At 33.5% G+C, this 23,112-nt stretch overlaps 4 protein-coding genes across 6 annotated transcripts; 1 reads left to right on the plus strand and 3 right to left on the minus strand.

The window, feature by feature from the left end:
• The first annotated feature begins 702 nt into the window (after positions 1-702).
• Positions 703-2,208, plus strand: LOC105634852 (protein LURP-one-related 5). Its single transcript, XM_012217782.4, has 2 exons — positions 703-1,070; positions 1,618-2,208. The coding sequence occupies exons 1-2, from the start codon at positions 846-848 to the stop codon at positions 2,011-2,013; spliced, it is 621 nt and encodes a 206-aa protein (XP_012073172.1). The 5' UTR covers positions 703-845; the 3' UTR covers positions 2,014-2,208.
• A 2,301-nt stretch (positions 2,209-4,509) lies between these two features.
• LOC105634853 (blue copper protein 1a) lies at positions 4,510-5,557 on the minus strand. The gene is made up of 2 exons (XM_012217783.4): positions 5,308-5,557; positions 4,510-5,157 (listed from the first exon to the last, which is right to left on the minus strand). Exons 1-2 carry the CDS (start codon positions 5,489-5,491, stop codon positions 4,697-4,699), a joined length of 645 nt encoding a protein of 214 aa, XP_012073173.1. The 5' UTR covers positions 5,492-5,557; the 3' UTR covers positions 4,510-4,696.
• Positions 5,558-10,218: 4,661 nt separating this feature from the next.
• On the minus strand, positions 10,219-12,788 carry LOC105634854 (glucan endo-1,3-beta-glucosidase 14). Of its 2 annotated transcripts, none has more exons than XM_020679554.3 (3): positions 12,328-12,788; positions 10,563-11,599; positions 10,219-10,443 (listed from the first exon to the last, which is right to left on the minus strand). In XM_020679554.3, the coding sequence occupies exons 1-3, from the start codon at positions 12,344-12,346 to the stop codon at positions 10,354-10,356; spliced, it is 1,146 nt and encodes a 381-aa protein (XP_020535213.1). In that variant the 5' UTR covers positions 12,347-12,788; the 3' UTR covers positions 10,219-10,353. The 2 variants fall into 2 exon arrangements, with proteins under 2 accessions (XP_020535213.1, XP_012073175.1); XM_012217785.4 differs by having other exon boundaries at positions 12,250-12,787.
• Positions 12,789-13,670: 882 nt separating this feature from the next.
• LOC105634856 (uncharacterized) lies at positions 13,671-19,799 on the minus strand. Of its 2 annotated transcripts, XM_012217787.4 has the most exons (3): positions 19,718-19,799; positions 19,530-19,599; positions 13,671-14,842 (listed from the first exon to the last, which is right to left on the minus strand). In XM_012217787.4, exons 2-3 carry the CDS (start codon positions 19,590-19,592, stop codon positions 13,946-13,948), a joined length of 960 nt encoding a protein of 319 aa, XP_012073177.1. In that variant the 5' UTR covers positions 19,593-19,599; positions 19,718-19,799; the 3' UTR covers positions 13,671-13,945. The 2 variants fall into 2 exon arrangements, with proteins under 2 accessions (XP_012073177.1, XP_012073176.1); XM_012217786.4 differs by lacking the exon at positions 19,718-19,799 and having other exon boundaries at positions 19,530-19,711.
• Positions 19,800-23,112: the final 3,313 nt, after the last annotated feature.

The following is a 23,112-nucleotide window of genomic DNA, read 5'->3' on the forward strand; positions in this document are numbered from 1 at the left end:
CATTTACATTTTCAAAACTACAACTCCAAAGCTCAATATTCACAATTCAGTAGTTCAGAGATTCCAACTCGCCAGGGCGACTCAGTCGACAGTCATAAACCGATTTTCACGTATTCGAGTCCCACTATAGCTGTCCCAGATTCCAAGCTAAGTCCCACCGCCCAAAGATTAGAGGAGACCCTAATGCCAATATGATTATTTACTGAAAAAAAAAAGTCAAACAAATTTTATCTTTTTTTATTTTTAATTATTCTCTGCCCTGGTCCTGAAATTTATCAGGATATATTCTTCTCTCATTTTTAAAATTTGTCACATTCAATTTTACAAGCTAATGAATTTTAATAAATTTAAGTAATTTAGTTAATTAATTACACATAAAATTTATCAAAAATTATTTTTTAATATTTATATTATATTTTAATAATTTTTATCACAAAATAATTCTGATATTTATTTATTATACTGAAGATTTTGATTTTACTAATTTATTTGTGTTCCTAAAAATCTGTTTAATATATTACTAAATAAATAATTTGTAATCTAGTAGTTTGTGTCAGTGATTCGTGACAAAAGATATTTCAATATTTAACTATCATGTTAAAAGACATTATTAACATTAAAATTGCACTAATTTAACATTAAAACATCCTACTTTTGCCTTGTCTACGCGTCGCTTTCTTTTTCTCTCAGCCACTATAAATCTTGGCTTCAACGTTTCTGTACCTTCAAAACAATCATTCACACAAGAGTAGAGATTCATCTTTGAGAGCTGAAGATAACCCTTTATTTTCTTTTTTATATTAACAAGAAACTATTGTTAGGAGCCCAGAGAGAAAAAGGAAGCAATGAAAGGAGGACTGGTTGTAGATAGTGGGTTTATATACCAAGACGAGAAGCTTTTAACTGTACTTAAAACCTCTCTGTTCTTCGCTAATGATGGATTCACTGTCTATGACTGTAAAGGCGAGTTAGTCTTCCGAGTTGATTCATACGGACCTGATACTCGCGATACTGGTGAAGTTGTTCTCATGGACGCCCATGGCCGCTGCTTGCTCACCGTTAGAAAAAAGGTAATTTATATTTCTCTCCCCTTCTTTTTCCTCTTGGTTACTGTATAAGCGGGTTGAGTCAGTGAGTCGCGTAAAAGAATAGGAATAAAATCTGTTCAGGTTGTGGGTTAATCTGAGATTTGAATTTGTGGGTTTGATTCGGTTTCAATAGTTCAAGTTGAAACGTCAGTCTAATTAGTGGATCCGAGTCAACTCGTTGTGTCATTGAGTTTTAAGAACGATTAGTGTCAAACATTGTTCAGAAACGGAGACTGCAAACTTGGTTTAATTCACTTTGTGATTTCAAAAGATGTGTTGTGGTCAGATTTAAGTTTTAATTTCGTTAAAACTCATAACTCGTCTTTCCGAGCTCACTCGGTGAGTTGGAGAGTTATAAGTTAAATCGTACCAAAAACTAAAACAGAAAGATATTACATTTTCCTTTTTGTATGATTTACAATTTCCAATTCTAGTTTTCTGAATCTGGGTATAGATTTATTTCCATTTTAAATTTGGTAATTTGCGAACATTCAAGTAACTGAGTCAACTCGTGGCGCTTGTCTAACAGAGGCCTAGTCTACATAATCGATGGGAAGGGTATTTAGGAGAAAGATCAGACGGTCAGAAACCGATCTTCAGCGTAAGAAGATCATCGATGATCGGACGGTGTAGCGTTGCTGTAGAAGTGTATGGCAATCCAGGAGAGGAGTACCAGATAGAAGGTTCCTTTGCTAACAGGTGTTGCACGATCTTCAATACAGTAAAGGAATCAGTGGCTGAGATTAGACGCAAAGTCGATGCTTCTACAAACGTTGTGCTCGGTAAGGACGTCTTCTCCTTATGTCTAAAGCCCGGATTCGATGCGGCTTTTGCTATGGGTTTGGTCTTGGTTCTTGATCAACTCAACGGTGATGAGTACGTTGTGGATGGAACTGCGGTGCACCCAATAACAGAGGATCAATAGTAGAGTTGAATCTGGCGTTGTCTCGGCATATGTATTTTATTTTCTTTTTGCTAATTTTATTGATATTAGAAAAAGAAATGTAATAATTAGTAGTTTATAATGATGAGAAGTTGATAAGGGATTGGTGAGCTCTCGCTTTAGTTGAGCTTTGTATGTTCATATGGAAATAATTAATATTTACCTCTAATTATTGTATGTTTTACGGGTGATGAGATTTTATTATAAAAAATAAATACTTTTTATAAAAAAACCCGTATAAAGATATGTAATAGAAGTAGTAAATCAGATATAATACTTTCTACTTTGTCAATGTCGTTATCGAAACTTCGTATGTAAATATTAAAAATTATGAAATACAGTACTTTTTCTTTTTGACAGAATGCAAACAGTACAAAAACAGTCCATTCCACGTCACGCTCCACTGACTATGCTATCATAAAATCGCAGTACATATCCACACGTGTTACATTATAAATAGGAATGTCAGTGGGAGGAGAGTATACACTAGTTTTGAATTACCCTGAGAGGTTAAACTATTTAACCCAAAATGGACAGAGTGTGGATATCCATGAATATTGTTAGTGAACCGTTTAATACAGCGGATGGATGAAGGGTAACGTATATCAGTAATCATTCGACTGTATTCATCTCAAATCTATTTATAATTTTTTATACCATTGTTAACTCTCCGTTTGAATATAAATTAAAATAATTAATAAATATATAATATAATTAAATTATATCGTATAAGAACATTAAACAATTTTGCATGGAGAGTATAATATCCTGAAGATAATTATCTTGAGGATATTTTTTCAAACAAAAAAAACAGTATCATCAACATAAGTTAATCAAGCTGATGAAATGGTCTTCACGTGAAAATAAATAAAAGCATGGGCTACAGGAAACATTATAATAAATAACTATATTTCGGGATTGTTAGATTTATCAACTGGTAGTTAATAAATAATAAATTATCTTTAGCTATATTTGGTAAGATGAACCATGTTTTCTAGGTTTGGTGGCTAGACAAGGACTTCTTATATACATATATTGTCTGGCTTATATCTCTGAAAAAGGCTAATGAGTTGAGCAAATTAGGCAACCAATGCATGTTATAGTTTCAGTTTTTTAAATTTTTATACAAATATTCCTTAAATAAATTTCATGGATTTCGATTTTTTTAAAAAAAATTCAAAAATCAGAATTTTTTTAAGTGCGTCTTGACTTTTTTGTTTCATCATGTCTATTGTTATAAATGTTATTTTTCTTTTAATTAATGACAAATAAAATTATCTCTCACAACTTCTTTTTTGCCCACTTTTTTTGCATGGTTTACATTTTCAAAATAAAAACTTTTCTTGAAGATAATATAATTACGTTCTTTTGAGTATTGATTGCACAATTAATAAATATAATATGGCTCTCAACCGCTGACGAGGACCTACCTTCTTAGTATATTTTAATGAATAATTAATGCATGCACACAATAATAAATAAAAAGGACTCACAAAAATTTCATATGGACCCTTTCCTGTCGATAATTATTCAGGTAGCTTAGTCTTATTCAGTCTCTATATCTTTTATTTTCTGTATTACAACATGATTTTTTTTTATATATAAATATTCACATATCTATTTCTTTCCAATAGTATATTATTTGAAATTTATTTTTTAGTAAAAAAAAAAAAAAGAAAAAAGATAATTTAAAATTTTAGCTTTTAGTTAAACAGAACCAAAGCTATGCCGACACAACCTTTTAATTCCACTCATTAAAAAGGTACAATTGAGGACAAGACAAATATATTGCACAAAACACGTAATAATCTAATAATCAGAATATTATTATTATTATTATTTGTATTATATGTGACTGTGAGGTAGGTGGTACGTATATATATATATACATGCAACTGTATAAATTTTAAAAAAAGGAAAAGCAGATATGAAAGAGATAAATATTCCATAAAGATTTGTATACGAAAAGAAAAGGAATTAAAGGCTCCCCCGTTGAATTACCATTTATTTAAAACTATTGGGTTTCTGGATTTTTTAGTTTATACTAAAATATTTTTTAATGGCTTCCATTTTTTTTAAAATTAAACAATTATTTAAATATAACAGTACCAAACAACCGACTATATTACATATGACTATGGAGTATTGTACACATGTCGACCACTTGTTAAAAGAACATGTGTGTCGATGGTTAACCTAAAAAAGGGTATGATGGAGGTCCATTGAAAGGGAATTGATTAGGAAATGGAATAGAACAGGTATATATATATATATATAATTGAGAGAGTTGCTTCTGATGATTTAATTATTTAATATTTTTTCAACGATGACTAATTTACTGATGTTTTCATTTATTTATATATATATAATAACTTATAATTAGCATAATAGGGAAAATAAAATTTGGGATTTCTTTGAACAAAAAATTTGTAAAATTCAATAAAAATAAAATAAACAATCATTGATTTTATTCCGGTACATGCCTGAAAAAAGAAAACATATATATATTATCCGCTGAAAAACAAAAATCACTTCTCAAATGCTCCAAAAATAGAAAAAAAAAAAAAAAAAAAAAAACACTGACAATAATCACCAAGAGATCAATTCAAAACTTTATTTTATCACAAAACACCCCCAAAATTAAGCAAACATTACCTATTAGTCCTTAAAACAATAAGCCCATTATAACAGCCAGCATAGACAAAGAGAATCCAGCCAAGACCTTTGAAGATGAAGAACCTGGCGGAGGAGGTGAAGCAGTGGGTTCCATTGTCCGTGGATTTTTAGAGCTTGTGGGTCCACTAGAAGGAGCATTGGATGTAGGGCAATCCGCGGTGGTGTTTGTCGGTGAAGGAGTGGCGGGAGTGTTTGGGGTGGTGGTGGTGGAAGGCGGCTGGGCGGTTGGTGTGTTAACTGATGAAGATGAGACAGTGATAGCTAGTTTCTGGCCAAATTGACAATGTTGAGAAAATGTACAAATGTAATAGTGATCGCCGGCTGTGTCGAGGGTGATGTTGACAGGACCGGTGGTGATTACGTCTCCGATAGGGTTGGAGTTAGAGCATGCATCGAAGGATGACTTTTGGACTCGAAGTACATCGTGAGAGTTGGTCGTGAAGTTGAAGGCTGCAATAACAAGTCGATTAGTTAATTAACTAATTAATTACGATAATCTTGTCTTATGTATTTTCATTCAGCCATTGAAGTTTAATAATTAGGATACTTAAAAGCTTGATGAGGTAATTAATTAAAGAAAAAATAACAAAGAAGACTTACTTAAGATATCTCCAACAATGAAATTTTTGTTTCTAGCCCAAGTAGTGTAAAAAGCTGCGCCATCTCTTGAAATGGTCCAACCTGCACTATCTCCGACCACATGCACCGTCTGTGCCGCCGCAGATTGCAGCAAAAGCACCGCAATGGAAAACCCAAAAGCTAAACCAATAATAAACCTTGCCATTTCTTTAGTTTTCTCTCTTTAAGCTAAAATATTTTAAATTTCTATATTGTTTTTGAGTATATAATTGTGTTGTGCTATGTCTGAGAATTGCATGGTTATTTATATAGAGAAAGACTAGGTTTCGTTGATAATTTGACGCGGCCTTGACGAGAAATGTAGACTGGACGGGGCAACCGGCGAGTACGGTAAGCAAGAGTGGCGGTCTTCTTGGTATTAGCATGTAGAATCCACCGGCGTAGACCTTTGATATATTGCGCAATTAATAGCCCAAGTTGAAATTTTCGCTGTAAGACTAATCCATGCATGCAACTTCTTGGGCCATAACATAAAATGGCCTGACTTGGCCTTAACCCTTTGTTAGACCTAATTACTTGTGAAATGTTAATTAATTACTCTTTTTTTTAAGTTATAGGACAGTGACAAAGAGCACTTATCGAGTTGATCACCATAATTTAATTATGAATTTGATCCTCTACAATGTAAACTTTCTACTAGAGTGAGAAAATGTGCTGGATATCTCATGCAAATATATAAAAAAAAAAGTATGTTATCAATAAAAATAGATTTAGTTTATCGGTCGTTATCATAAATATATAAATTTAAGAATGTAATATAAATACAAGTATGTTACATGATGGTAATGGTAGTATGTTTTGTTTTTATCTTTAAAAAAAGTACATTCACGCAAGAGGGAAAATTAAGAAAGTGAAAAATAAAATAAAAGAAAAGAAAAAAAAAAAAAAAAAGGAAAGGAAGATGACTCCTACAAAGCTTTCTACGTCAGTGGAAATTATTGGCCCAAAGTCAATATATTAGACTCTTTGCGATTCTGAGTTTGAATTTTAATTGGTCTAACTCAAAGACAGAAAGATAAGGAAAAATGGATAAATTGACATATGAAGAAAAAATCTAATGAGTTCCTCAATTTTTGACATTAATTTATTAAATTTTTTAATTTATAATAATAATTATTGATTTTTTTTTTTTAAATGGAATGGAGAGCATTAAGCTCAGCCAGAACAAACCACGTGGCCAAACCACACCAGCCCTATCTGCCTCGAGAAGACGCAAAACCGCAGGCGAGGGAGAACTCAGAACCTGTAGCTCCAAGTGCCCAACCTGAGCTTCACTGGCCAGCAAATCCGCCACACCATTAGCCTCTCTATAGATCTTTATCACTTCCACCTGCCATTCCAAATCCAGCAGGGCCCTACAAGCTCGAACCAGATTAGCAAGTCTAAAAGAACAAGGCCCTTGACCAGAAAGATTCTCCACCAGCGCCTGGCAATCAGTCTGCAGCACAACCTTTCTCCAACCTTGGTCCCATGCGATCTTGAGAGCATAGTAAGTGCCCCACAGTTCAGCCTCTAACGCATTGCAGGAACCCAGTAGAGCATTAAACCCAAGGACCCACCGTCCATGATTATCCCTGAAAACTCCAGCACATGACGCTTTACCGGAATTTCCTTTGGAACTACCATCCACATTAACTGAAACCCAGGAAGGCGGAGGAGGGCTCCAAGAAATAAACCTCATACAGGTATCATAGGAATTCCTAAATAGCTATGAAATCAATTAATGAGATACAAGAAATACAATTACAATATATTCTCTCAACACGGTATCAGAGCTTTCCATTCATAAAAAAAAAAAAAAAAGAAATTTCCCGAAACTTCCCTTATGAGAAGCCAGTGCCACCCTAAGAAGCTTTTCTAGGATTAGTATTTTGCCTCCCGGCCCACCCCGGGATATTCTCCAGCCGCCGATCAGCGACTCCCCATAATCCGGTCGCCGGATTCCAAGCAAATGGCCACCACTCGCCACCTCATTCTTACTGTTTTTGTTCTACTTTGGTTCACGCGCTGGCGCATGTCCAATGGTCCTTTTCACTCCGGTTTCTCTCTCCAACGTTGGCTTGAAGAGAGACGTGCCACCCAGTGAGTTACATCGTCATTTTTGGGCTTATTCAATAGGTTTGTTTGCTGCGATTCTATTGCAACTGTGTCGGGCAGTCCTCTGCTACTGTTGTTGCTGTAATTTGCTGAGGAAATATTCCATTGCTGTGACAATTGGTTTAGGTAATTTTCGGTGATTTGCTAGTTATTCCTTTTTACATTAGGGTTTAGTACTGCACCTTTGCTGCAGTTACAGGTATTCTGCTTTTGAACATTCTCCTTTATCGAGAGCAGTGTAACCCCAGTGAATTGCATTGTGTTCTTGGCCTTCAGTGGTGTGCTCCGTTTGCCAGATTTTCTTTTGCTGCGTTTTTGAATATCTGCACTACCGGGCTTCCTCTTTGAGGCATTGATTATGGAGCTTGAAACAGCCCTATGAGTTGTTTTCTGGTTCAGTGAGATTTATTTCGACAACCTAAGTGTGTTGTCTTAATTCTGCTACTACTATTTGGTTTGGGTTTCTATATTGCCATAATGAAGTGGGTACAGTTGCTGAATATGGTATTGTGCTTTGCTGAAAGCAGTAGTTTGTAACAAGTTGAGCATGATTAATATCTATGCTCCAACTTGAGGGGAGTGTTAAGCATTAGTTGTAAATAGAATTCTGTTAGGAGTTAAATTCCTAATTAGTTTATGATTTATATTTCTAATTAGCTAGGTAGCATAGGAATTCCTTAAATATAGATCTATGTAATCGATTGGTGAGATACAAGAAATACAATTATAATATATTCTCTCAGCGGTCTTATTGAGGCCAAGAGAATCCCGTGCATGTCTAATCTCCAACGCCTTACTAATCAAGAACTGCTTGGATACAAAAGTCTGCTGCCTGTCTGGATGAAAAACATACTCATTTCGTTGCTTCCATAGGAGCCAAATGGAGTTAGCAAATAACATATCCCACTGACAATCCCCAATAAAATAGGTGGAGGCCGTAAATTAGTACTCAACCAAGTGGTGAAGTCAGTAATAAGAAAAAACTCGGGAATTATAGTCCTGGCCCCTAAAGACATCCAGGCCCGCTTCGCATGAGAACAGTCTCTCAAGGCATGCATGATACTCTCAACACTGTGATGACAGATAGGGCAACTGTCAATGTGCGAAAAATGCCCGCGCCAACGTTCCTGGTTCACCATGATCTTCCGATGAGCAATTTGCCATAAAAATAAAAGAACCCGTTGCAGCATCCGAATCCGCCAAATCAGCCTCCATAATATCGGATCAGATGGGACGGGGCCTTGCGCTAAAGCCTCATAGGCAATGCTAACCGAATAAATACCTGAAGCAGAGAACTTCCAAGTGATAGTATCCTCCTTACGCAAGTCTTCAGACAACATAAAACAATTCAAACGATCAAGAATATGTTCAGGCAAAAAGTTAGAAAGATCCCGCAAATTCCAGCCAGTACCCGGAACCCAATAGTGACGCACCAAAAATCCTTCTTCCGAGCTAGGTAAAGAACCTCTAACAAAATGAATTAGAGGGCCACAGGGAAGCCACCAGTCGATCCAAAACTGTGTCTCCAACCCATTCCGCACATCTTTGAAAGATCCCAAATTAACAACCTACATGCCTTGACAGAAAGCTCTCCAAACATGTGATGAACGTAGTCTCGGTTTACACTCCATGGAGAAACACCCAGACATGTAATTCTTAGTTAAGCACTGCACCCATAAAGAGTCCTTATTCATAACGGCTCGCCAACCCAGTTTACCAATTTTCATCAAAAAAGTTTATGTAAAAATTCTAAAAGTATAAAGTTTGAATATTTTTTTAATTTATAAAATTGTATATCTTGAATATTTCAATTTAAAATATTATACTTATTAAATATTTCTAATGTTGTCGCAAATGTAAAAATTATTCTCTAATAATTTACGTTAAAATATATACAAAAAGTGCCTTTTTTTATTGAACACAGTGGTCGTTGAAAATTTTATATTCCACATAGGCAATTTTACAAACTGAAGCATTCAATATATATAATTTTATATATTACATGATATAATGGACCAACATAAAAGTTGAGATCACCATTAAACTTTTCTTATGAAGTTTAGGTGATAATTTATATTAAGCCGAAAGAAAATGAAGAAAAGAATATTTCTTGTTGAATGGCATTTTCGTAAAATAGAAAGACTTTATATCGCAGACAAATAAGACTTGTAGTTATAGAATGGAAAACTTCCAAAGAGACTTAAAATGGATTATATGGTCATTTAATGATGGGAGAATTTTCATAACTTCTGCCTTCCCATTTGCTTTTGTTGACACTTTCTTGGGTCAGGGAACGTAGCAAGATGGCCTTAGCTTACCCATTGAAATCCAAATGCAAAGTTCATAATTGCCATAACAATAGCTCCTATGTAATTTTCTTTTTTATTTTTTAAGAAAATGAAAATTGAAGGCAGGTACCTTCTTTATAACAGCTTTTCTATAATTAAGTTGTTATTTTGTTAATATGTGAAATGGGCTTTAACGATGAGGAGAGTTACCTTTTGTTGCTGAGCCCAACCCAGCCAAAAAAGCATCCAATGGGCCAACAAATTCCAATAGGTATTTTACTTTTTAAGAAATTCCAAAAAAGCATCCAATTTTGAAGTATTTGCAGGTTAAGTTTACTCATTTAATATGTTATATGTCAATTTGTTGCTCTTGAGAGAAAAAAAAAATAAATTATGAGAGGGAATGATTATCTAAATAGCTGCAATTTTCCCCATTTTATAAACTTTATTTACATTGCTGTATGTATATGAAAAAAAAAAAAAAAAACAATCAGCAATTATTAGTTGTTATATTGATTCAAGAAAATAACTGTCTGTACAAGAATAACAAATGAATTGATATGTTACACAATCATCATATACAGGGATAAAAAGGAGCTGTAAATAAATCTTTTTCATCAAATTATAAAAATGTAACTGATAGCAGAACAGCTATGCAGGTTGTAAGAACCAATGAATAGGAACATCCCAGCCAACCATAACCTCCAATCCCCTGCAATCAAAAAAAAAAAAAAAGTTAATCCAAAATATTAGTCTTTGTATTATAGATTGAATAATAGTTAATACAATAATGAAAACAATAATTTTGCAGAAAAAGAAGAGATTGGATACCTTGAAAGAAAGAAGAGATGAAGCAGAAGATGATTCTCTTAGTCCAGTAAATCCAATATCATATGCAATGCTTCCATCAGGTTTAAACAAACCAAAGTTTCTTTCAGAAGTTGGTCCAGGCTTCAAGTTCTCATTAAACAAAGCAAAAACATAAGCTTTCACTACTGTCTTAGGCCTATAAGGAGTGCCTTTCTTTTTAGATAGCTTTTTTTTCAAGTTGTAGTTGTATGTCCTTGCATTTTGCAAATTAGCACCTGCTTCATTTGCATCTCCATGAGAAGCCCAACCAGTCTCCGAAACAATCACTTCCATTTTCGGAAAGCCTGCCTTTTCCAATGCAGCATATGCTGCATCAACCTGAGCCTCGAACATGTTATCATAGTGCAGGTTAGTCTTTGCATCCACAATTCCAGCATTTGACTGGAAAAGTGCATATCTAATGTCAATATGCTCAGGATCACTCTTATAGGCCAAAAACGGATAAGCATTTATATAAAATGGAGTACCAATCTGGGAAAAGAATTGCAATAATGGTTTCATGTATATAAGAACATCTTCCTTGAATACACAAGCCGAAGGTGGAAATGAATTGGCAAAAACTGCTTCTGAATTTGGACTTGAAACCTCAATAGATTTCGACAAACCAAGCCTTTTGAGAGCAGAATAAACATTTTTTGCTGCAGGCAACAGAACTTCCCAAAGTTCATGATCATCACCTCCTAAGATTTCATTTCCTACAGCAATTCCCACAATTTTTGTTTTAGGAACAAATGGCTCCACATTTTCTTTAATCCAATTCATAGCTCGATCTTCGCCTATACTTATATCTTTCAGAAACTCATTTCCAAGTCCAACTATTATTTGAATGCCTGAACCTTTAAAGGCCTTTAGAACTTCATGATCTGCATCATAGATTCTAATATTCTTTATCTTTGCTGCTTTGAGTAGTGTCACCACACTACCCGGAGAAGGTAAATTATCAGCTATTCTGCCATAGTTTACTCCATATGTTCCTGTGAATGCGTTCCCCGTAACAACTGCAGAGTAGATAGCATAAGCTCTTTTAGGCTTAGTTTCACCCTCTAAAGCTACTAAATAGAACACTGGTTATAATTTGAGATGTGAAATGCATTTAGATTTTCTAAAATTCAATTTGTACTGTAAGAAACATTGAATACTCATTTAAAGATAAATATGATTCTATCTATGAAATTAAACTCTTCACTTCAGGTGATTGACATACCAGAAAGCAGAAACAACATTTTTTGCAATTGTTCTCTAAGCTTATTATTTTATGCAAAAAATTTAGAAAACACAAAAAGGTTGGGGTGAATTTGACTATTAGGCTAACAAATTCTAGAAAAAGAAGCCAAAAATGTTAATAAAATTAAATATTCCTCATCCATGTGTACGTCAATTTTCCAATCAGCACTTAATGCTTATAAAAGGAATTCCAAGCAAATGTAATGCAATTGCTCCAATATAACAATTCAGCTATTTAACCTTAAATTCTTAAAAAAATAAATGTCATGACATAGATTTTTTTTTTTTTTTTTTTTTTTTGGAGAGAAAATTCTACAGATCATTAAGCTAATAAGAAGGAAAGTGCAGTGTATCCTTTTAACTCAATGAGAATCTTGAGAAGAAAAATGAATAAAACTCAAGTAGAAAGGTGAAGAGTGCATACCATTGGAAAATAAGACAGAGAAGATGAGAAGGCAAAGAAAGAAAGAAGAGGAACCCATAAGTCTGGTGGAGAAATTACCAAGGAAAGTGGATCCCATTTGTAGAAAAAGAGAAGGTATGGCCCAACCTTTTGTAATTCAAAATTGCCAAAAAGATTAGCACTTTGGATGATAATCCAATTCTTGTTCTTGAGAAATGCCATAAAGACCTCTAAAGAAAACTACAAAAAGATTCTTAGCCTTAATGCAAAAATCTTGAAAAGAAGATTCTTAGCCTTTACCCATAGATGAAAGGAAGATTTTGAGAGGGCTTGGTATAGATTCTTAACTTTACTCACAAAGTAACCCCTTTTCTTGAATTCTTATAGGAACTTTTCTCCTTAGAAACGTCTATCTCTCTCTCTCTCTCTTTTTCTTGAGAAATGTTGGAAGTTAGAGTCTTGTCTTATATATACTTTTCTTGGGTGAAGATGGAGGAGTTCTTGAGTGCATTCCTATGGAAACAAGGAACATTGTGGCTGGATGAAGGAAAGATAGTTCAATGTAGATCAAGTATTAGTTTTTCTCGATATTCCTCTCATTTCCGTCTGATGACTTGAATTGGAAATAAAAGTTAAAATAAAAAATTTTACTTTTTGCTGATTTATTTTATTAATAATTTTTATAGTGATAATTCAATTTAATCTTAACATTTACTCATACCAAAATAAAATGTTTTGTTTTATATTCATAGAAATGCTAAATGAACCGAAATAATATTGTCAATCACTATGGATAATCATATCTCAATTTAAATATAGCATTATTTCAATTTTTATATCAACCGTTAAAAATTATAACTTTGAAAACTGATTTTTAATTTTCATTCCAACTACGGCTATATTTATCCTAGTCAATAAATAGTGCAACAAATAAAATCTAAAATATAAATTATCCTGAAAAATAGCAGTACTTCAGGGAAAATGTAAAATATTTAATAGAAGAATGGGAATCCTTTTGAAATTCCTGTTATAATAGGAAAACCTTATACCAAGATGAATTCTGGATTTAGGTAATGCTACCGTGAATTTTGGTTTCAAAATTATAGATTCTGATTCTAAAAAAAGTGAAACCAAAACCGATTTGCCGGTGCTTCTGATTTTAATCTGTTGGGTTTTGATTTAATTCCAGTTTAGAACCAAACCGTGATCAATGCCTAACTGGATTTATCCCCATTTAACCTTGTCCGCCATCTGATGACACAAGTGAGGTACTAACACGATACAATTCTCTCTTAATCAGCTATCATTCATCCCTTCCTGATTTCAAACTAGCCCACTTGCATTTTCATGCTAAGATCTCAGGGCAGCACCAGAAATGCTGGGTGCATGAAGCCATACACTTACAGTCCATAGCAGCACAATAAACAAGCAGTGCAAGCACATGAATAATTTAGTTTAGTCACTAACCATAACTGTTGAGATGAGTTCTGGAGCCTACATTCATAAGTTCCTGCTCAAAGTAACAAAAACTGCAACAACTACGGCCTACTCTAGGTGGCATACATGATTTACCTACATACATTAAAATCTAGTATTGACATAAATGAAATCTAGCAACGACGACAACATTAATGCTACAGTCATCCAAGGAATCCAAAAAGTCATCACAACTAAAAGAGCAGAGTACTACAGATCATGGACAAATAGTACAGTACATTCAGCAGCTCACTGGAGGAGCTGCATTTTGCGGGGTATCATTTTGCGCTGCCTGGTTAACTTTTCCATTTTCTGTGATTTCCCCATCTATTGTCTTGCCTTTTCCATCTACAGGGATGCTACTCTTAGCATCATTCTCCTGTATCTCTGGTTTCTCTTTCACTTCTCCCTCAGAAGCAGGAACTGTTCCATTGGCGCTCTCTTTCTGTGCTCCCCCATTCACTTCCACAGTCGCAGAATCTGGGATGTCCTTGTTACCTGGGGCATTCTCTTTCTCCAACTCAGTTTGTGGCACCTTACTTGCAGAGGCGTCGCCAGGACCAACCTCTACTGCATTTTCCTCCTTATCCTTGTCTTCTTCATTAACATTCTTCATTTCCTTGTCTTCAACAGTGTTCTCTTGGATCTTAGTGTTTTTATTAACTTCCTCTTGTGCAGCTTCTTCCATTTTTGTATCAGGATCCTTTGTCTCAGCAGTTTTTTCTCCTTTATCAACTTTCTCAATTTGATTTTCCTTGATAACTTCTTTCTCTTTTCCAGAATCTGCATCTTCCTTCCGAGCTCCCTCTGCATCTTGCATTTGGATCTCTTTCTCATTCTCGCCCTTTTCTGGGGTAGATTCTGTTTCCTTGTTATCTTTCTTCGAACCTGATGATTTTCGGCCTCGCTTCTTTGGAGGCTCCTTGTCCGGTGTTGGAGTTGCCTTGGCCTTCTCACTGATTCTTGCTGATCTCCTGGGTGTCTCTCCAGTACCCCAATCAAACTCTGAGATTGCTGGATTACCAGGGTGAGACTTCAGGTACTGCTCCAATTGTTTCCTGTTATTGATCTCTTCCCCAGTTGGAGCAATAAACATGATTTCACTCTTCCTTGGTGTACCTGCTCTCTTCGGCAAGTACTGTAAAAAAAATAGGCAGAAGATATTTGTCATGCAACAAGAACTCTACACAATAAACAACACCAATTAATACCCATCTATATTCCTTTCCCTTGATGTTTATTTAACATTTTAATCAATAAGATTCAGCAGATTATACTATATAATAAAGCATAAATAACCCATAAACCAATAGATAGAACCAGTAATCAGAGTGAAAAGAGAGACAGATGTTTTCATTTGTCAGTTATTCCTAAATGACAGGTGTTACTGCTTTTTCAGTTATTCTCTTGAAACTACATCTAAGCTAGTGTGAGATCAGGAGGCCTACAAAATAACCATTTTCTGCCAAATTTCCAGTCAGTTAATCCAGCAACTGCACCTTAACACCATACATACCAGCTCTTATTCCTTCTTTAGCTCATGGAACTGGGCACTTTCATACTTGTGCGCATATTCCCTAACCTTGTCCATGCTTTCTCATGAATGTTAATCTCTCTGCATTTTATCATTCTTAATCTTCCATAAAATTTTACTTGATAATTTAGGACTCCCTCTACAAGGCATGGCTTATTTTTAGTTGCCAAAAACCCTACTTCTAATTTGACCAGCATGCACTTAGTTTATTATAAAGACATCTCTCAAATATCGGGTTACGCAGGCAATATCTTCCTTATAGCATTTCATTAAACCAACAATATAAAAACACCATGTTTTGAGCATGTTCAATTTATCACATCATTGATGACAAATCTTTATTAACAAATTGCCTCCACTGAGAGTCTGGGGTGCACCATCCTGAGTCCAACTCTTTCTGAAACTTGTAATACATTGCCCCCAAACTTCTAATGCTATGTTTCCTTCTAACTCAATAAATTTCCATAAAATTATCATCCGGCACTGACTATTAATCCTGCAAATAAAAGCCTCAAACAATTGGCACAAAGACTTTTGAATGAACACGTGTCATTTCCCATGGCCACAGGGAATAACAATAACGATAATGACAGTAACGGATTATGCTCATACTATCTCATCTAATCCGCCGATTTGCCCCTCAATGAGTCCTTTCATCCTCATCAAATCCAAAATGCAGTAAAGGATGAAGAAAAGGGCAATTGAATGCAAATTTACTTCATATTTAGGGGGTGAACTATAGAATAAATTAATTATTACTAGAAGCCTTGATCTTGGGCACCATTGGTAATTCTTCAAGGTGGTTTCATGACCTTATTGAAAGTGCATTCTTGACTACAGAGTGATCAAGTTTTGAAACAAAGCCCTTCCAAGTTCATGATGAAACCAAATTTTAGCAGAAAGAAGAAGCCTTTCACCCAAACAAAAATATTAATCACAATAGACTAAAGCGCATCTAAACCCTCATGATAAGGTACCCCAGTCAACAACATTTTTAGATTCATATACAAAGTTTCAGCCATTGAGAATAAATCAAGCAAATTATGACAAGCAACTCATCATGCAATTGGCTAACCTGAAAGCTCCTAGTAACTCAAATCTGACTATTGCATATTACCAGAATCATAAATTATAAGCAAGTCAAACCTCACAGCAATACTGGGTGTTTCTAATGCAGCTTAGTTAACAAGCTAAAGACTTGGCATCCCAATATATAAAGACTGATAGTTTAGGAAAAAGTAGAATTACTAACAAAACCCAAAAAGGATGAGCAAAAAAGTATTTGTATGCCAAAATAGATGCAAATAACCAAGTAACCTCATGAACACTACCTAAACATAACTTTCAAGTAATCTCACTGACAGTAACTATAGAAGTATATGGCCTGAGCTTTTAAGTGATATGGACTGGGAAAAGAGCTGGCAACCCCGTTTCATTCATTGATATCCTTATGCAAAACTTTAAACTTCTAGGCCAAAAGTCAAGATTTAGGCATCAATTCAAGGAAACTAGATCATAGAATGTCATTTGCTAACATCCAGAGCTCCCAAATTAATGAAAACCTGAATTAACTACCTAGAAACCCCAACTTAGAAAAATATTTGGAGTTAGCCCAGGGCCAAATTGTCCAAGCCAAAAGACAATGTCCACACTAGTAAATCCATCTAATTCAGTAGCCTTACCACAGAAGCCACAGTATAAAAACACCTTTTAAATGGATTCCGAGTCAAAATTATATTAGCCAAGTATTTAGTACCAGTACACTAAGTCACTAATCATTCCATTTCTTTCTAAACTCTAACATCTCAACAATGAAAGTTTTCTATTGTAATTACTTTCAACTTATTATCTTTGCATCTAATATTTGAACCAGATACTGCCACGTGATAGTCATTAAAATGTGTGATATAATAAAATCCCAGGTCAACTAATGTCAACCACAACACCAAATAGATGCTGTTTTCCAGTTCCAAATCAAATGAACCATTGCTTATTTTATATATGAGAAACAAAATATCTAAATCTAATAAATTACAGAGAAGACTAGCATATATTCTAAAGTGCAAGCACCAATAAAGTAGAGCAAAAGATGATGATGATGATGAATATTAGACAAATAAAGATGCTCAAGACAGTGCAATTATATATCAGCTTGAGTTTACAAGTCAAGGACTCCAGCGCTTAGATTTTAGTTAGATGATCAGGCTTGGTTGTTGTTGTTGTAGTAATCAGGCTATCAAACTTCCTAGGAAAAAGAATAAAAACATAATAGAAGAGAGGGAGCGCACAAGTGTGAATAGCACTAGAGAGTGATATCCATACAACTACAGATTTTGCACAAACCAAGAGATAAAAACTATGAATTTTGCAGTTTCTCCTTATTATTAAAAGGCCATCCATCTCTTTGTACTTTCCCTTTTGTATAGAAACTAACTTCCTCTTCTTGGATATGAAGCCAACCAATGTACATCCACCTTGACATTTGAAGCTAGGTATTGAAACATGACTCTTTCTTAACACTCAAATTCCCAACTTTCCCTTCTCTTCTACTGCCCCCAATATTTAAATTAAAGCTAGTCAGAGACCTTACTATAAACTTGCATTGTTGCTTTCTTTAGAATGGATTAAATCTTCATGTTCCTTTAGCTAACGAAAAGAAAATGGAAACAGTGAGGGAAAGACTATCCTGTTCCAGAAATTAGACATATATAATTGCAGTAGAGAAACTAGGTTTTGGAAAAAAAGAGGGAACAGTCCCTCTTCCCTTTCAAACATATTTAAAGTCAAAATCATTAGTCATTTTTGCAGGGAAAAGTGGGGGAGGTTTTTTTTGTTTTATCTTTTTACACAAAATAAGATAATTTATTAGAAGTGCAAACAAGCCCACAATTAGAAAAAGATACTCCAAAGCACATTAAAAGCAATGATAAAACCCATTTTTTTCTAAAAAAGAACAAAAATGCTCAAGAAAATCCCATAAGTTTAAAAGTCTGGGAGTTAAAAGCTATAATAAATTGAAGACAACAAAATAAGCAATCTGATATATTGCTAAAACTGTTAGTCTGCTTCTATGTACATTGAGATGGAATAATATTTGGTCTAGATACACACAAAATCAGCACTTCATCAAAGTGCAAAAAAGCATCGGTTTGTCCCAATTTTCGTCATTAACATCTATTTCATGAATCCAGATGAATATTCCCCAAAAACATGATAAGGAAAATTGCAGGAGCAGTTGCACTTAAGTGGTATATTTTAAACATTTTTTCCTATTCACTGCACAAGGCAGGTCTTCTGTTTTTATGTTATTTTTTTGCTTGCACATCTGACCTTGCATTTGAAAATACTAGAATAACCAAGCAACTGGGGTGAGGGATGCTATATGCTATTTGCTTGAGAGGTAACTTCCTTCAGTTCTATCTCACTGACAATAACAATGACCTATATCTGTTATTTGTAAAAGGTAGAAATTCAATTTATTATCTTGTTTAATCTAGTCCAAGCTCAACTCACTTTGTAAATACATGAGAAAAGCATTAAGCATCTTATCAAATGTGGAGGCAAAATGCAGCAGAATTCAGAAAGAACTCCAATAAAAGAACACTGAAATGGTAAGAACTTTTAAACAATTTACTGGTTCCACTATCAGAACAGAGCTAAAAGGCCCACAACCAGGGGGGGGGGGGGGGAATCTCCCTTTAATTCCAACCAAATAGCTTTTTTTTTTTTTTTTTTGTGTGTGTGTGTGTGTGTGTGTGTGTGTGTGTGTGAACAGAAAGACACAAAACGGAAATTAACTGTATGGTAAAAGCTGATGGGAGTTGAATTTATCACATGGAATTCATAATTAACCTAAAAAGTTTCAGAGAGGGAATACGAAAAGAAATGAAAACCAGAACCTAAATCCCTAACTATAACAACTACCACCACCAAGGCAATTAAACATGCCAAGAAAACCCTAAAAGCAGAATTACTGCCAGAATCACCAAATTGTTCAAAAACCCAAATCACAATAAATTTAAAACTCCAATATTAACAAGTACTTAATTTCTAAGACATAACACTGAAAAAGGAAAACACCAATTAAGCAAACCCCAAAAATAAAAATTATCACTTTACAAAAAAAGAAGAAGAAAAAAAAAAAACAGCAAATTAATCCGACAAGCAAAAGGCAACAAGTACTGAAGCAAGACAAGAAACTATAAGCTATCCATAGGAACATGTACCTATATAAAACAGAGAGAGAGAGAGAGTTCAAAATTTTTTATACAGAAAGAGAAGAAACACAAACCATTTTCTTCCAAGCAGGAGGAGCTGGTAGCTCAACAGAAATAACTTCTTCTTTAGCTTCCATTTTTCACCTGCAAAAACAAACCCAAAGCCTTAAAGAAGAAAACTGTTTTCTTTCCAGAAACTCTCTTTCTCTCTGGTATTTATGTGTAGGTGCTTTGTGTGTGTGGCGAAGAGAGGGGCACAAACCGTTGAGAGTCTGAGATATGTTTGTTGTCGTTGGTTGATGTTTCTCTATACCTTTTTCCTTTTTATTATTTTATTTTTTATTTATTTTTATAATTTCCCTCTAAAAAAAAAACTGTCACATAATCCAGTAGGGAAGTGATAAGCTCACCTCTGTAGTACCAAAAATTTCTAGAGCTTGTTTGGTTGGATGTGAAATAAGGAGGAATGTAAAATAATAAGTGAAAGTTTCTTGGAATTTATAGAATACCTTATTTTAAAAGGAGGTAAAATATAGAGCGGATATAAAATATTTTTCTCTCCAAAATAGGAGGAAAATAAATACAACGAAGGGCAACTAAATAAAATAAATTTACTTATTTTATTTTTCCTCCAAACAAAATAAAAAGTGTAAAATAAGAAGGTAAAATGAACAGTTTTCTCTCTCCTTTTGCATCTTCCCTCTATCCAAACAAAGCATTAATGATCACGTTTTCTGATAAAGCTGATTTACTCCGTAATAAACATAATTTTTTTCTGTTAATTTATGTTTACGTGTAATGTTACACTTACACGTGTCAAACTTTGCATTGGATAGTGCCAAAAAAGAAATCCTCACTGGTAGTGTGCTGGGTATTCCAAATTACATGGAGCAATAACAATTTTAAATTAAAAAAAATGCAATTTGGATTTATTTATCTGGCCTTGACCTTTTTATTATATTATTGTTTTGCACATGTTCCTCCTGTCAAGGTTGTTTTTAAACATAATTTTTAAAGGGATACTTACAATTTTTTTTGAATCCTAATTTTTAAAATAATTGCTTTTCCAAAAAAAAAAAATTTATTTTTTCTATAATTTCTCTCTGCTCCATCATGTAAACTCCTAATTTTATAAAAAAATAAATTTATATTTAATCTTTATTAACCAGATGAAAGATATTTCGTTTAAACTAATCAATCAACTAATAACTTTTTGTCAGGCAATCTTTATATATGAAATATTGCATGCTATCTTTATTTAATTTAATGAACTATTACTTTTATTCTATTCATTTTAATACTTTTAACTTATTTTTTCTTGTTCTATTTATATGCCTTTTAAAAAATTAAAATAATTTTAATTTAATTTTAATTTTATCAATTAGAACAAAATCGAAATGATTTAATTATTTCTTTAATTTTATGAAAAAGTTATAAAAATATTAAAATTAATATTACATAGACAATATGATGCAATGTAATGCATATAAAATGCATTTTTAATATATTATATTATATGTCATTACAGCTTTCTAAATAAAATTTTAAGTTGTACACTTAGACATAGCCCAGTGATAAATACATATACGATCTGGCAAAAAATTCAGATTTAAATCCCCTCTCCCTCAATATTAAAAAAAAAATATAGAGTTTAAGCTTACCTTTCAAAAAAAAAAATTTAAACTTTTTAATATTGCTATTTAAATTTCTTTCTCGTGGAAAAAAGAATTTTCTATTCAAATTTTCAAAACAACTTTTTTTAGAGAAATAAAAGTCTAAGTTTGAAATATTATTATTACAAATAATTTAACTTGATCGAATATTCGGATAAGGTGACACGTATTACAAGGACATATTACGTGAATAAAAAATTTAGCGAAGCCAAATTCTTAGTGGATAATTTGGTCACGCGCTACAGTTGAAGTGTGTTGAACACTGGACAGCGGATCCGTGAACTTACCAATGAGTCCATCTTGATGCAAACTAAGTTACACGCTCGAAGTTGAGAGAGTGGAGTGATGCTGAGAGGAGCGGGAAGAGGACCACTATTTGGTTTGGTGACAGTCACAGATATTTGGTTTGCGTTGCAAGTTACGGTTGCAAGATAACGTTTTCATTCAAAAATTAAAAAGGTGAAAAAATGAAATTGGAAAGTAGAGTTGGAGTCCGAAAACGGCAGGCGGTGAGGGTGTAGGTGGGCGAGTGGGAGCACGCACATTGAATTATAGTGAAGCTGACGCCACGTCCCTTTTCACTTCAGTCATTTCTCATCTTCCCTTCTCTACTGGGTCAAATCTAATTTGTACAGCTCCACATTGATTATGCTGTACGGTAAAATGTGACCTGTTAAGCTCATGAAAAAACAAAGCTTGACTACGTTAGATGGAAATTTACAGAATTTTTCAAACCGGATTAATGGTTCAATGTAAAAGACAAATATTTAAAAAAAAAAAATCAATGATATTTTAAATTATAAAAATTACTCACTTAATCGAGATTTAACTCGATAAAAATTCGTTTGAATTCATTTGATAAATTTATTGAGCTATATTTCAGTGAAGCTATTAAATTTATTTAGCAACCAAACCGAATTTAAACTTGAATCATTAACTTGTTAGTTAACTCAATAAGGTAAAAAATAATTAAATTTAAATCAGAATTTTGTTTTTTTATTTGATAAATTTCAAATTCAAACTTATACTCTGCTCATTTATAATTATTGAACATAATTCAAGTTTGACTATTTTTATACAAAATTAATTTAAGTATATACTTATCAAGTCGAGCTCAAGCTCATTAAAATTCGGCTCAGCTTATTATAGCTCTAATATAACTGATATATTTAAAGAACTATGTTAACAAGCATTATAAATTTATTTTGTTTTTTTTATTAGTATTTAAAACTATATCTTTTTGAGAGATAATTTCAATATCAATGTTAAATATATTTTAAATTATACTTCTTTCGTCATAATTTGTTTGCATGGTTTGACAAAATACGCATATTAAGAAATTAGTAAACAAAAATTATTTTACTAGTTTTTACATTTAACTCATTAATATATTAATAAAAAAGATGTATGTAATGAACGATCATAAAGGTTGTTATGAAAAAAATAATTATTTAAATATATAAATTTAGAAATATTGTAAATATTTTGAGACATCTGAAAAAAGAATAACAAATAAACAAAATGGAACAGAGACGGTATTGCTTTACATAAGCTATGAGTATACAGTTCTTTTGTTTTTAAATGAATTTGCAAGTTTTTTTTTTTTTCTCTCTCCTTTCCTAAATTTAGATACTGTTTTTTGCCTGCCCTTCTAGCTTATTTTGATATGTCCATGTTCAATTGTTTCCCTATGACTTGTGTTAAAGCTTAGTGGGCAGTTTGCTTTTATGGATATAGGCTCAATATTTGGGCTTGGCCAACTTATCAAAAGAGGGCCGAAGACAAAAGGCCCATATTTGCAAAATGGCCTTTTTTTGAGGAGGAAATGTAAAATATTTCTTCCAAACAAACACACGAGAAGAGACAATTGGATTGGATTATAATAATTAATGCGTGTCCATTGTCCAGTAATCCATAAAATAATCCATCAGTGCCCACTTTCATCTTCTATCACTAACTTAGCTGTGTGGTGGTCCTCCTAACT

The sequence above is a fragment of the Jatropha curcas genome, chromosome 1 (assembly GCF_041381405.1).
Source record: "Jatropha curcas cultivar XTBG-Jc1 chromosome 1, XTBG_Jcur_1.0, whole genome shotgun sequence".
NCBI lineage: Eukaryota > Viridiplantae > Streptophyta > Magnoliopsida > Malpighiales > Euphorbiaceae > Jatropha > Jatropha curcas.

Coding starts and splice junctions, on each gene's coding strand:
- LOC105634856 (XM_012217787.4), bottom strand. CDS start 19,592: ATGGAAGCTAAAGAAGAAGTTATTTCTGTTGAGCTACCAGCTCCTCCT. Junction 14,843..19,529: donor CTCCTGCTTGGAAGAAAATG/GTTTGTGTTTCT, acceptor TTTTTTTTACAG/TACTTGCCGAAGAGAGCAGG.
- LOC105634854 (XM_012217785.4), bottom strand. CDS start 12,346: ATGGGATCCACTTTCCTTGGTAATTTCTCCACCAGACTTATGGGTTCC. Junction 11,600..12,249: donor CTCTGTCTTATTTTCCAATG/GTATGCACTCTT, acceptor TCTACTCTGCAG/TTGTTACGGGGAACGCATTC. Junction 10,444..10,562: donor CATCTCTTCTTTCTTTCAAG/GTATCCAATCTC, acceptor TTTTGATTGCAG/GGGATTGGAGGTTATGGTTG.
- LOC105634853 (XM_012217783.4), bottom strand. CDS start 5,491: ATGGCAAGGTTTATTATTGGTTTAGCTTTTGGGTTTTCCATTGCGGTG. Junction 5,158..5,307: donor CATTGTTGGAGATATCTTAA/GTAAGTCTTCTT, acceptor TTGTTATTGCAG/CCTTCAACTTCACGACCAAC.
- LOC105634852 (XM_012217782.4), top strand. CDS start 846: ATGAAAGGAGGACTGGTTGTAGATAGTGGGTTTATATACCAAGACGAG. Junction 1,071..1,617: donor TGCTCACCGTTAGAAAAAAG/GTAATTTATATT, acceptor CTTGTCTAACAG/AGGCCTAGTCTACATAATCG.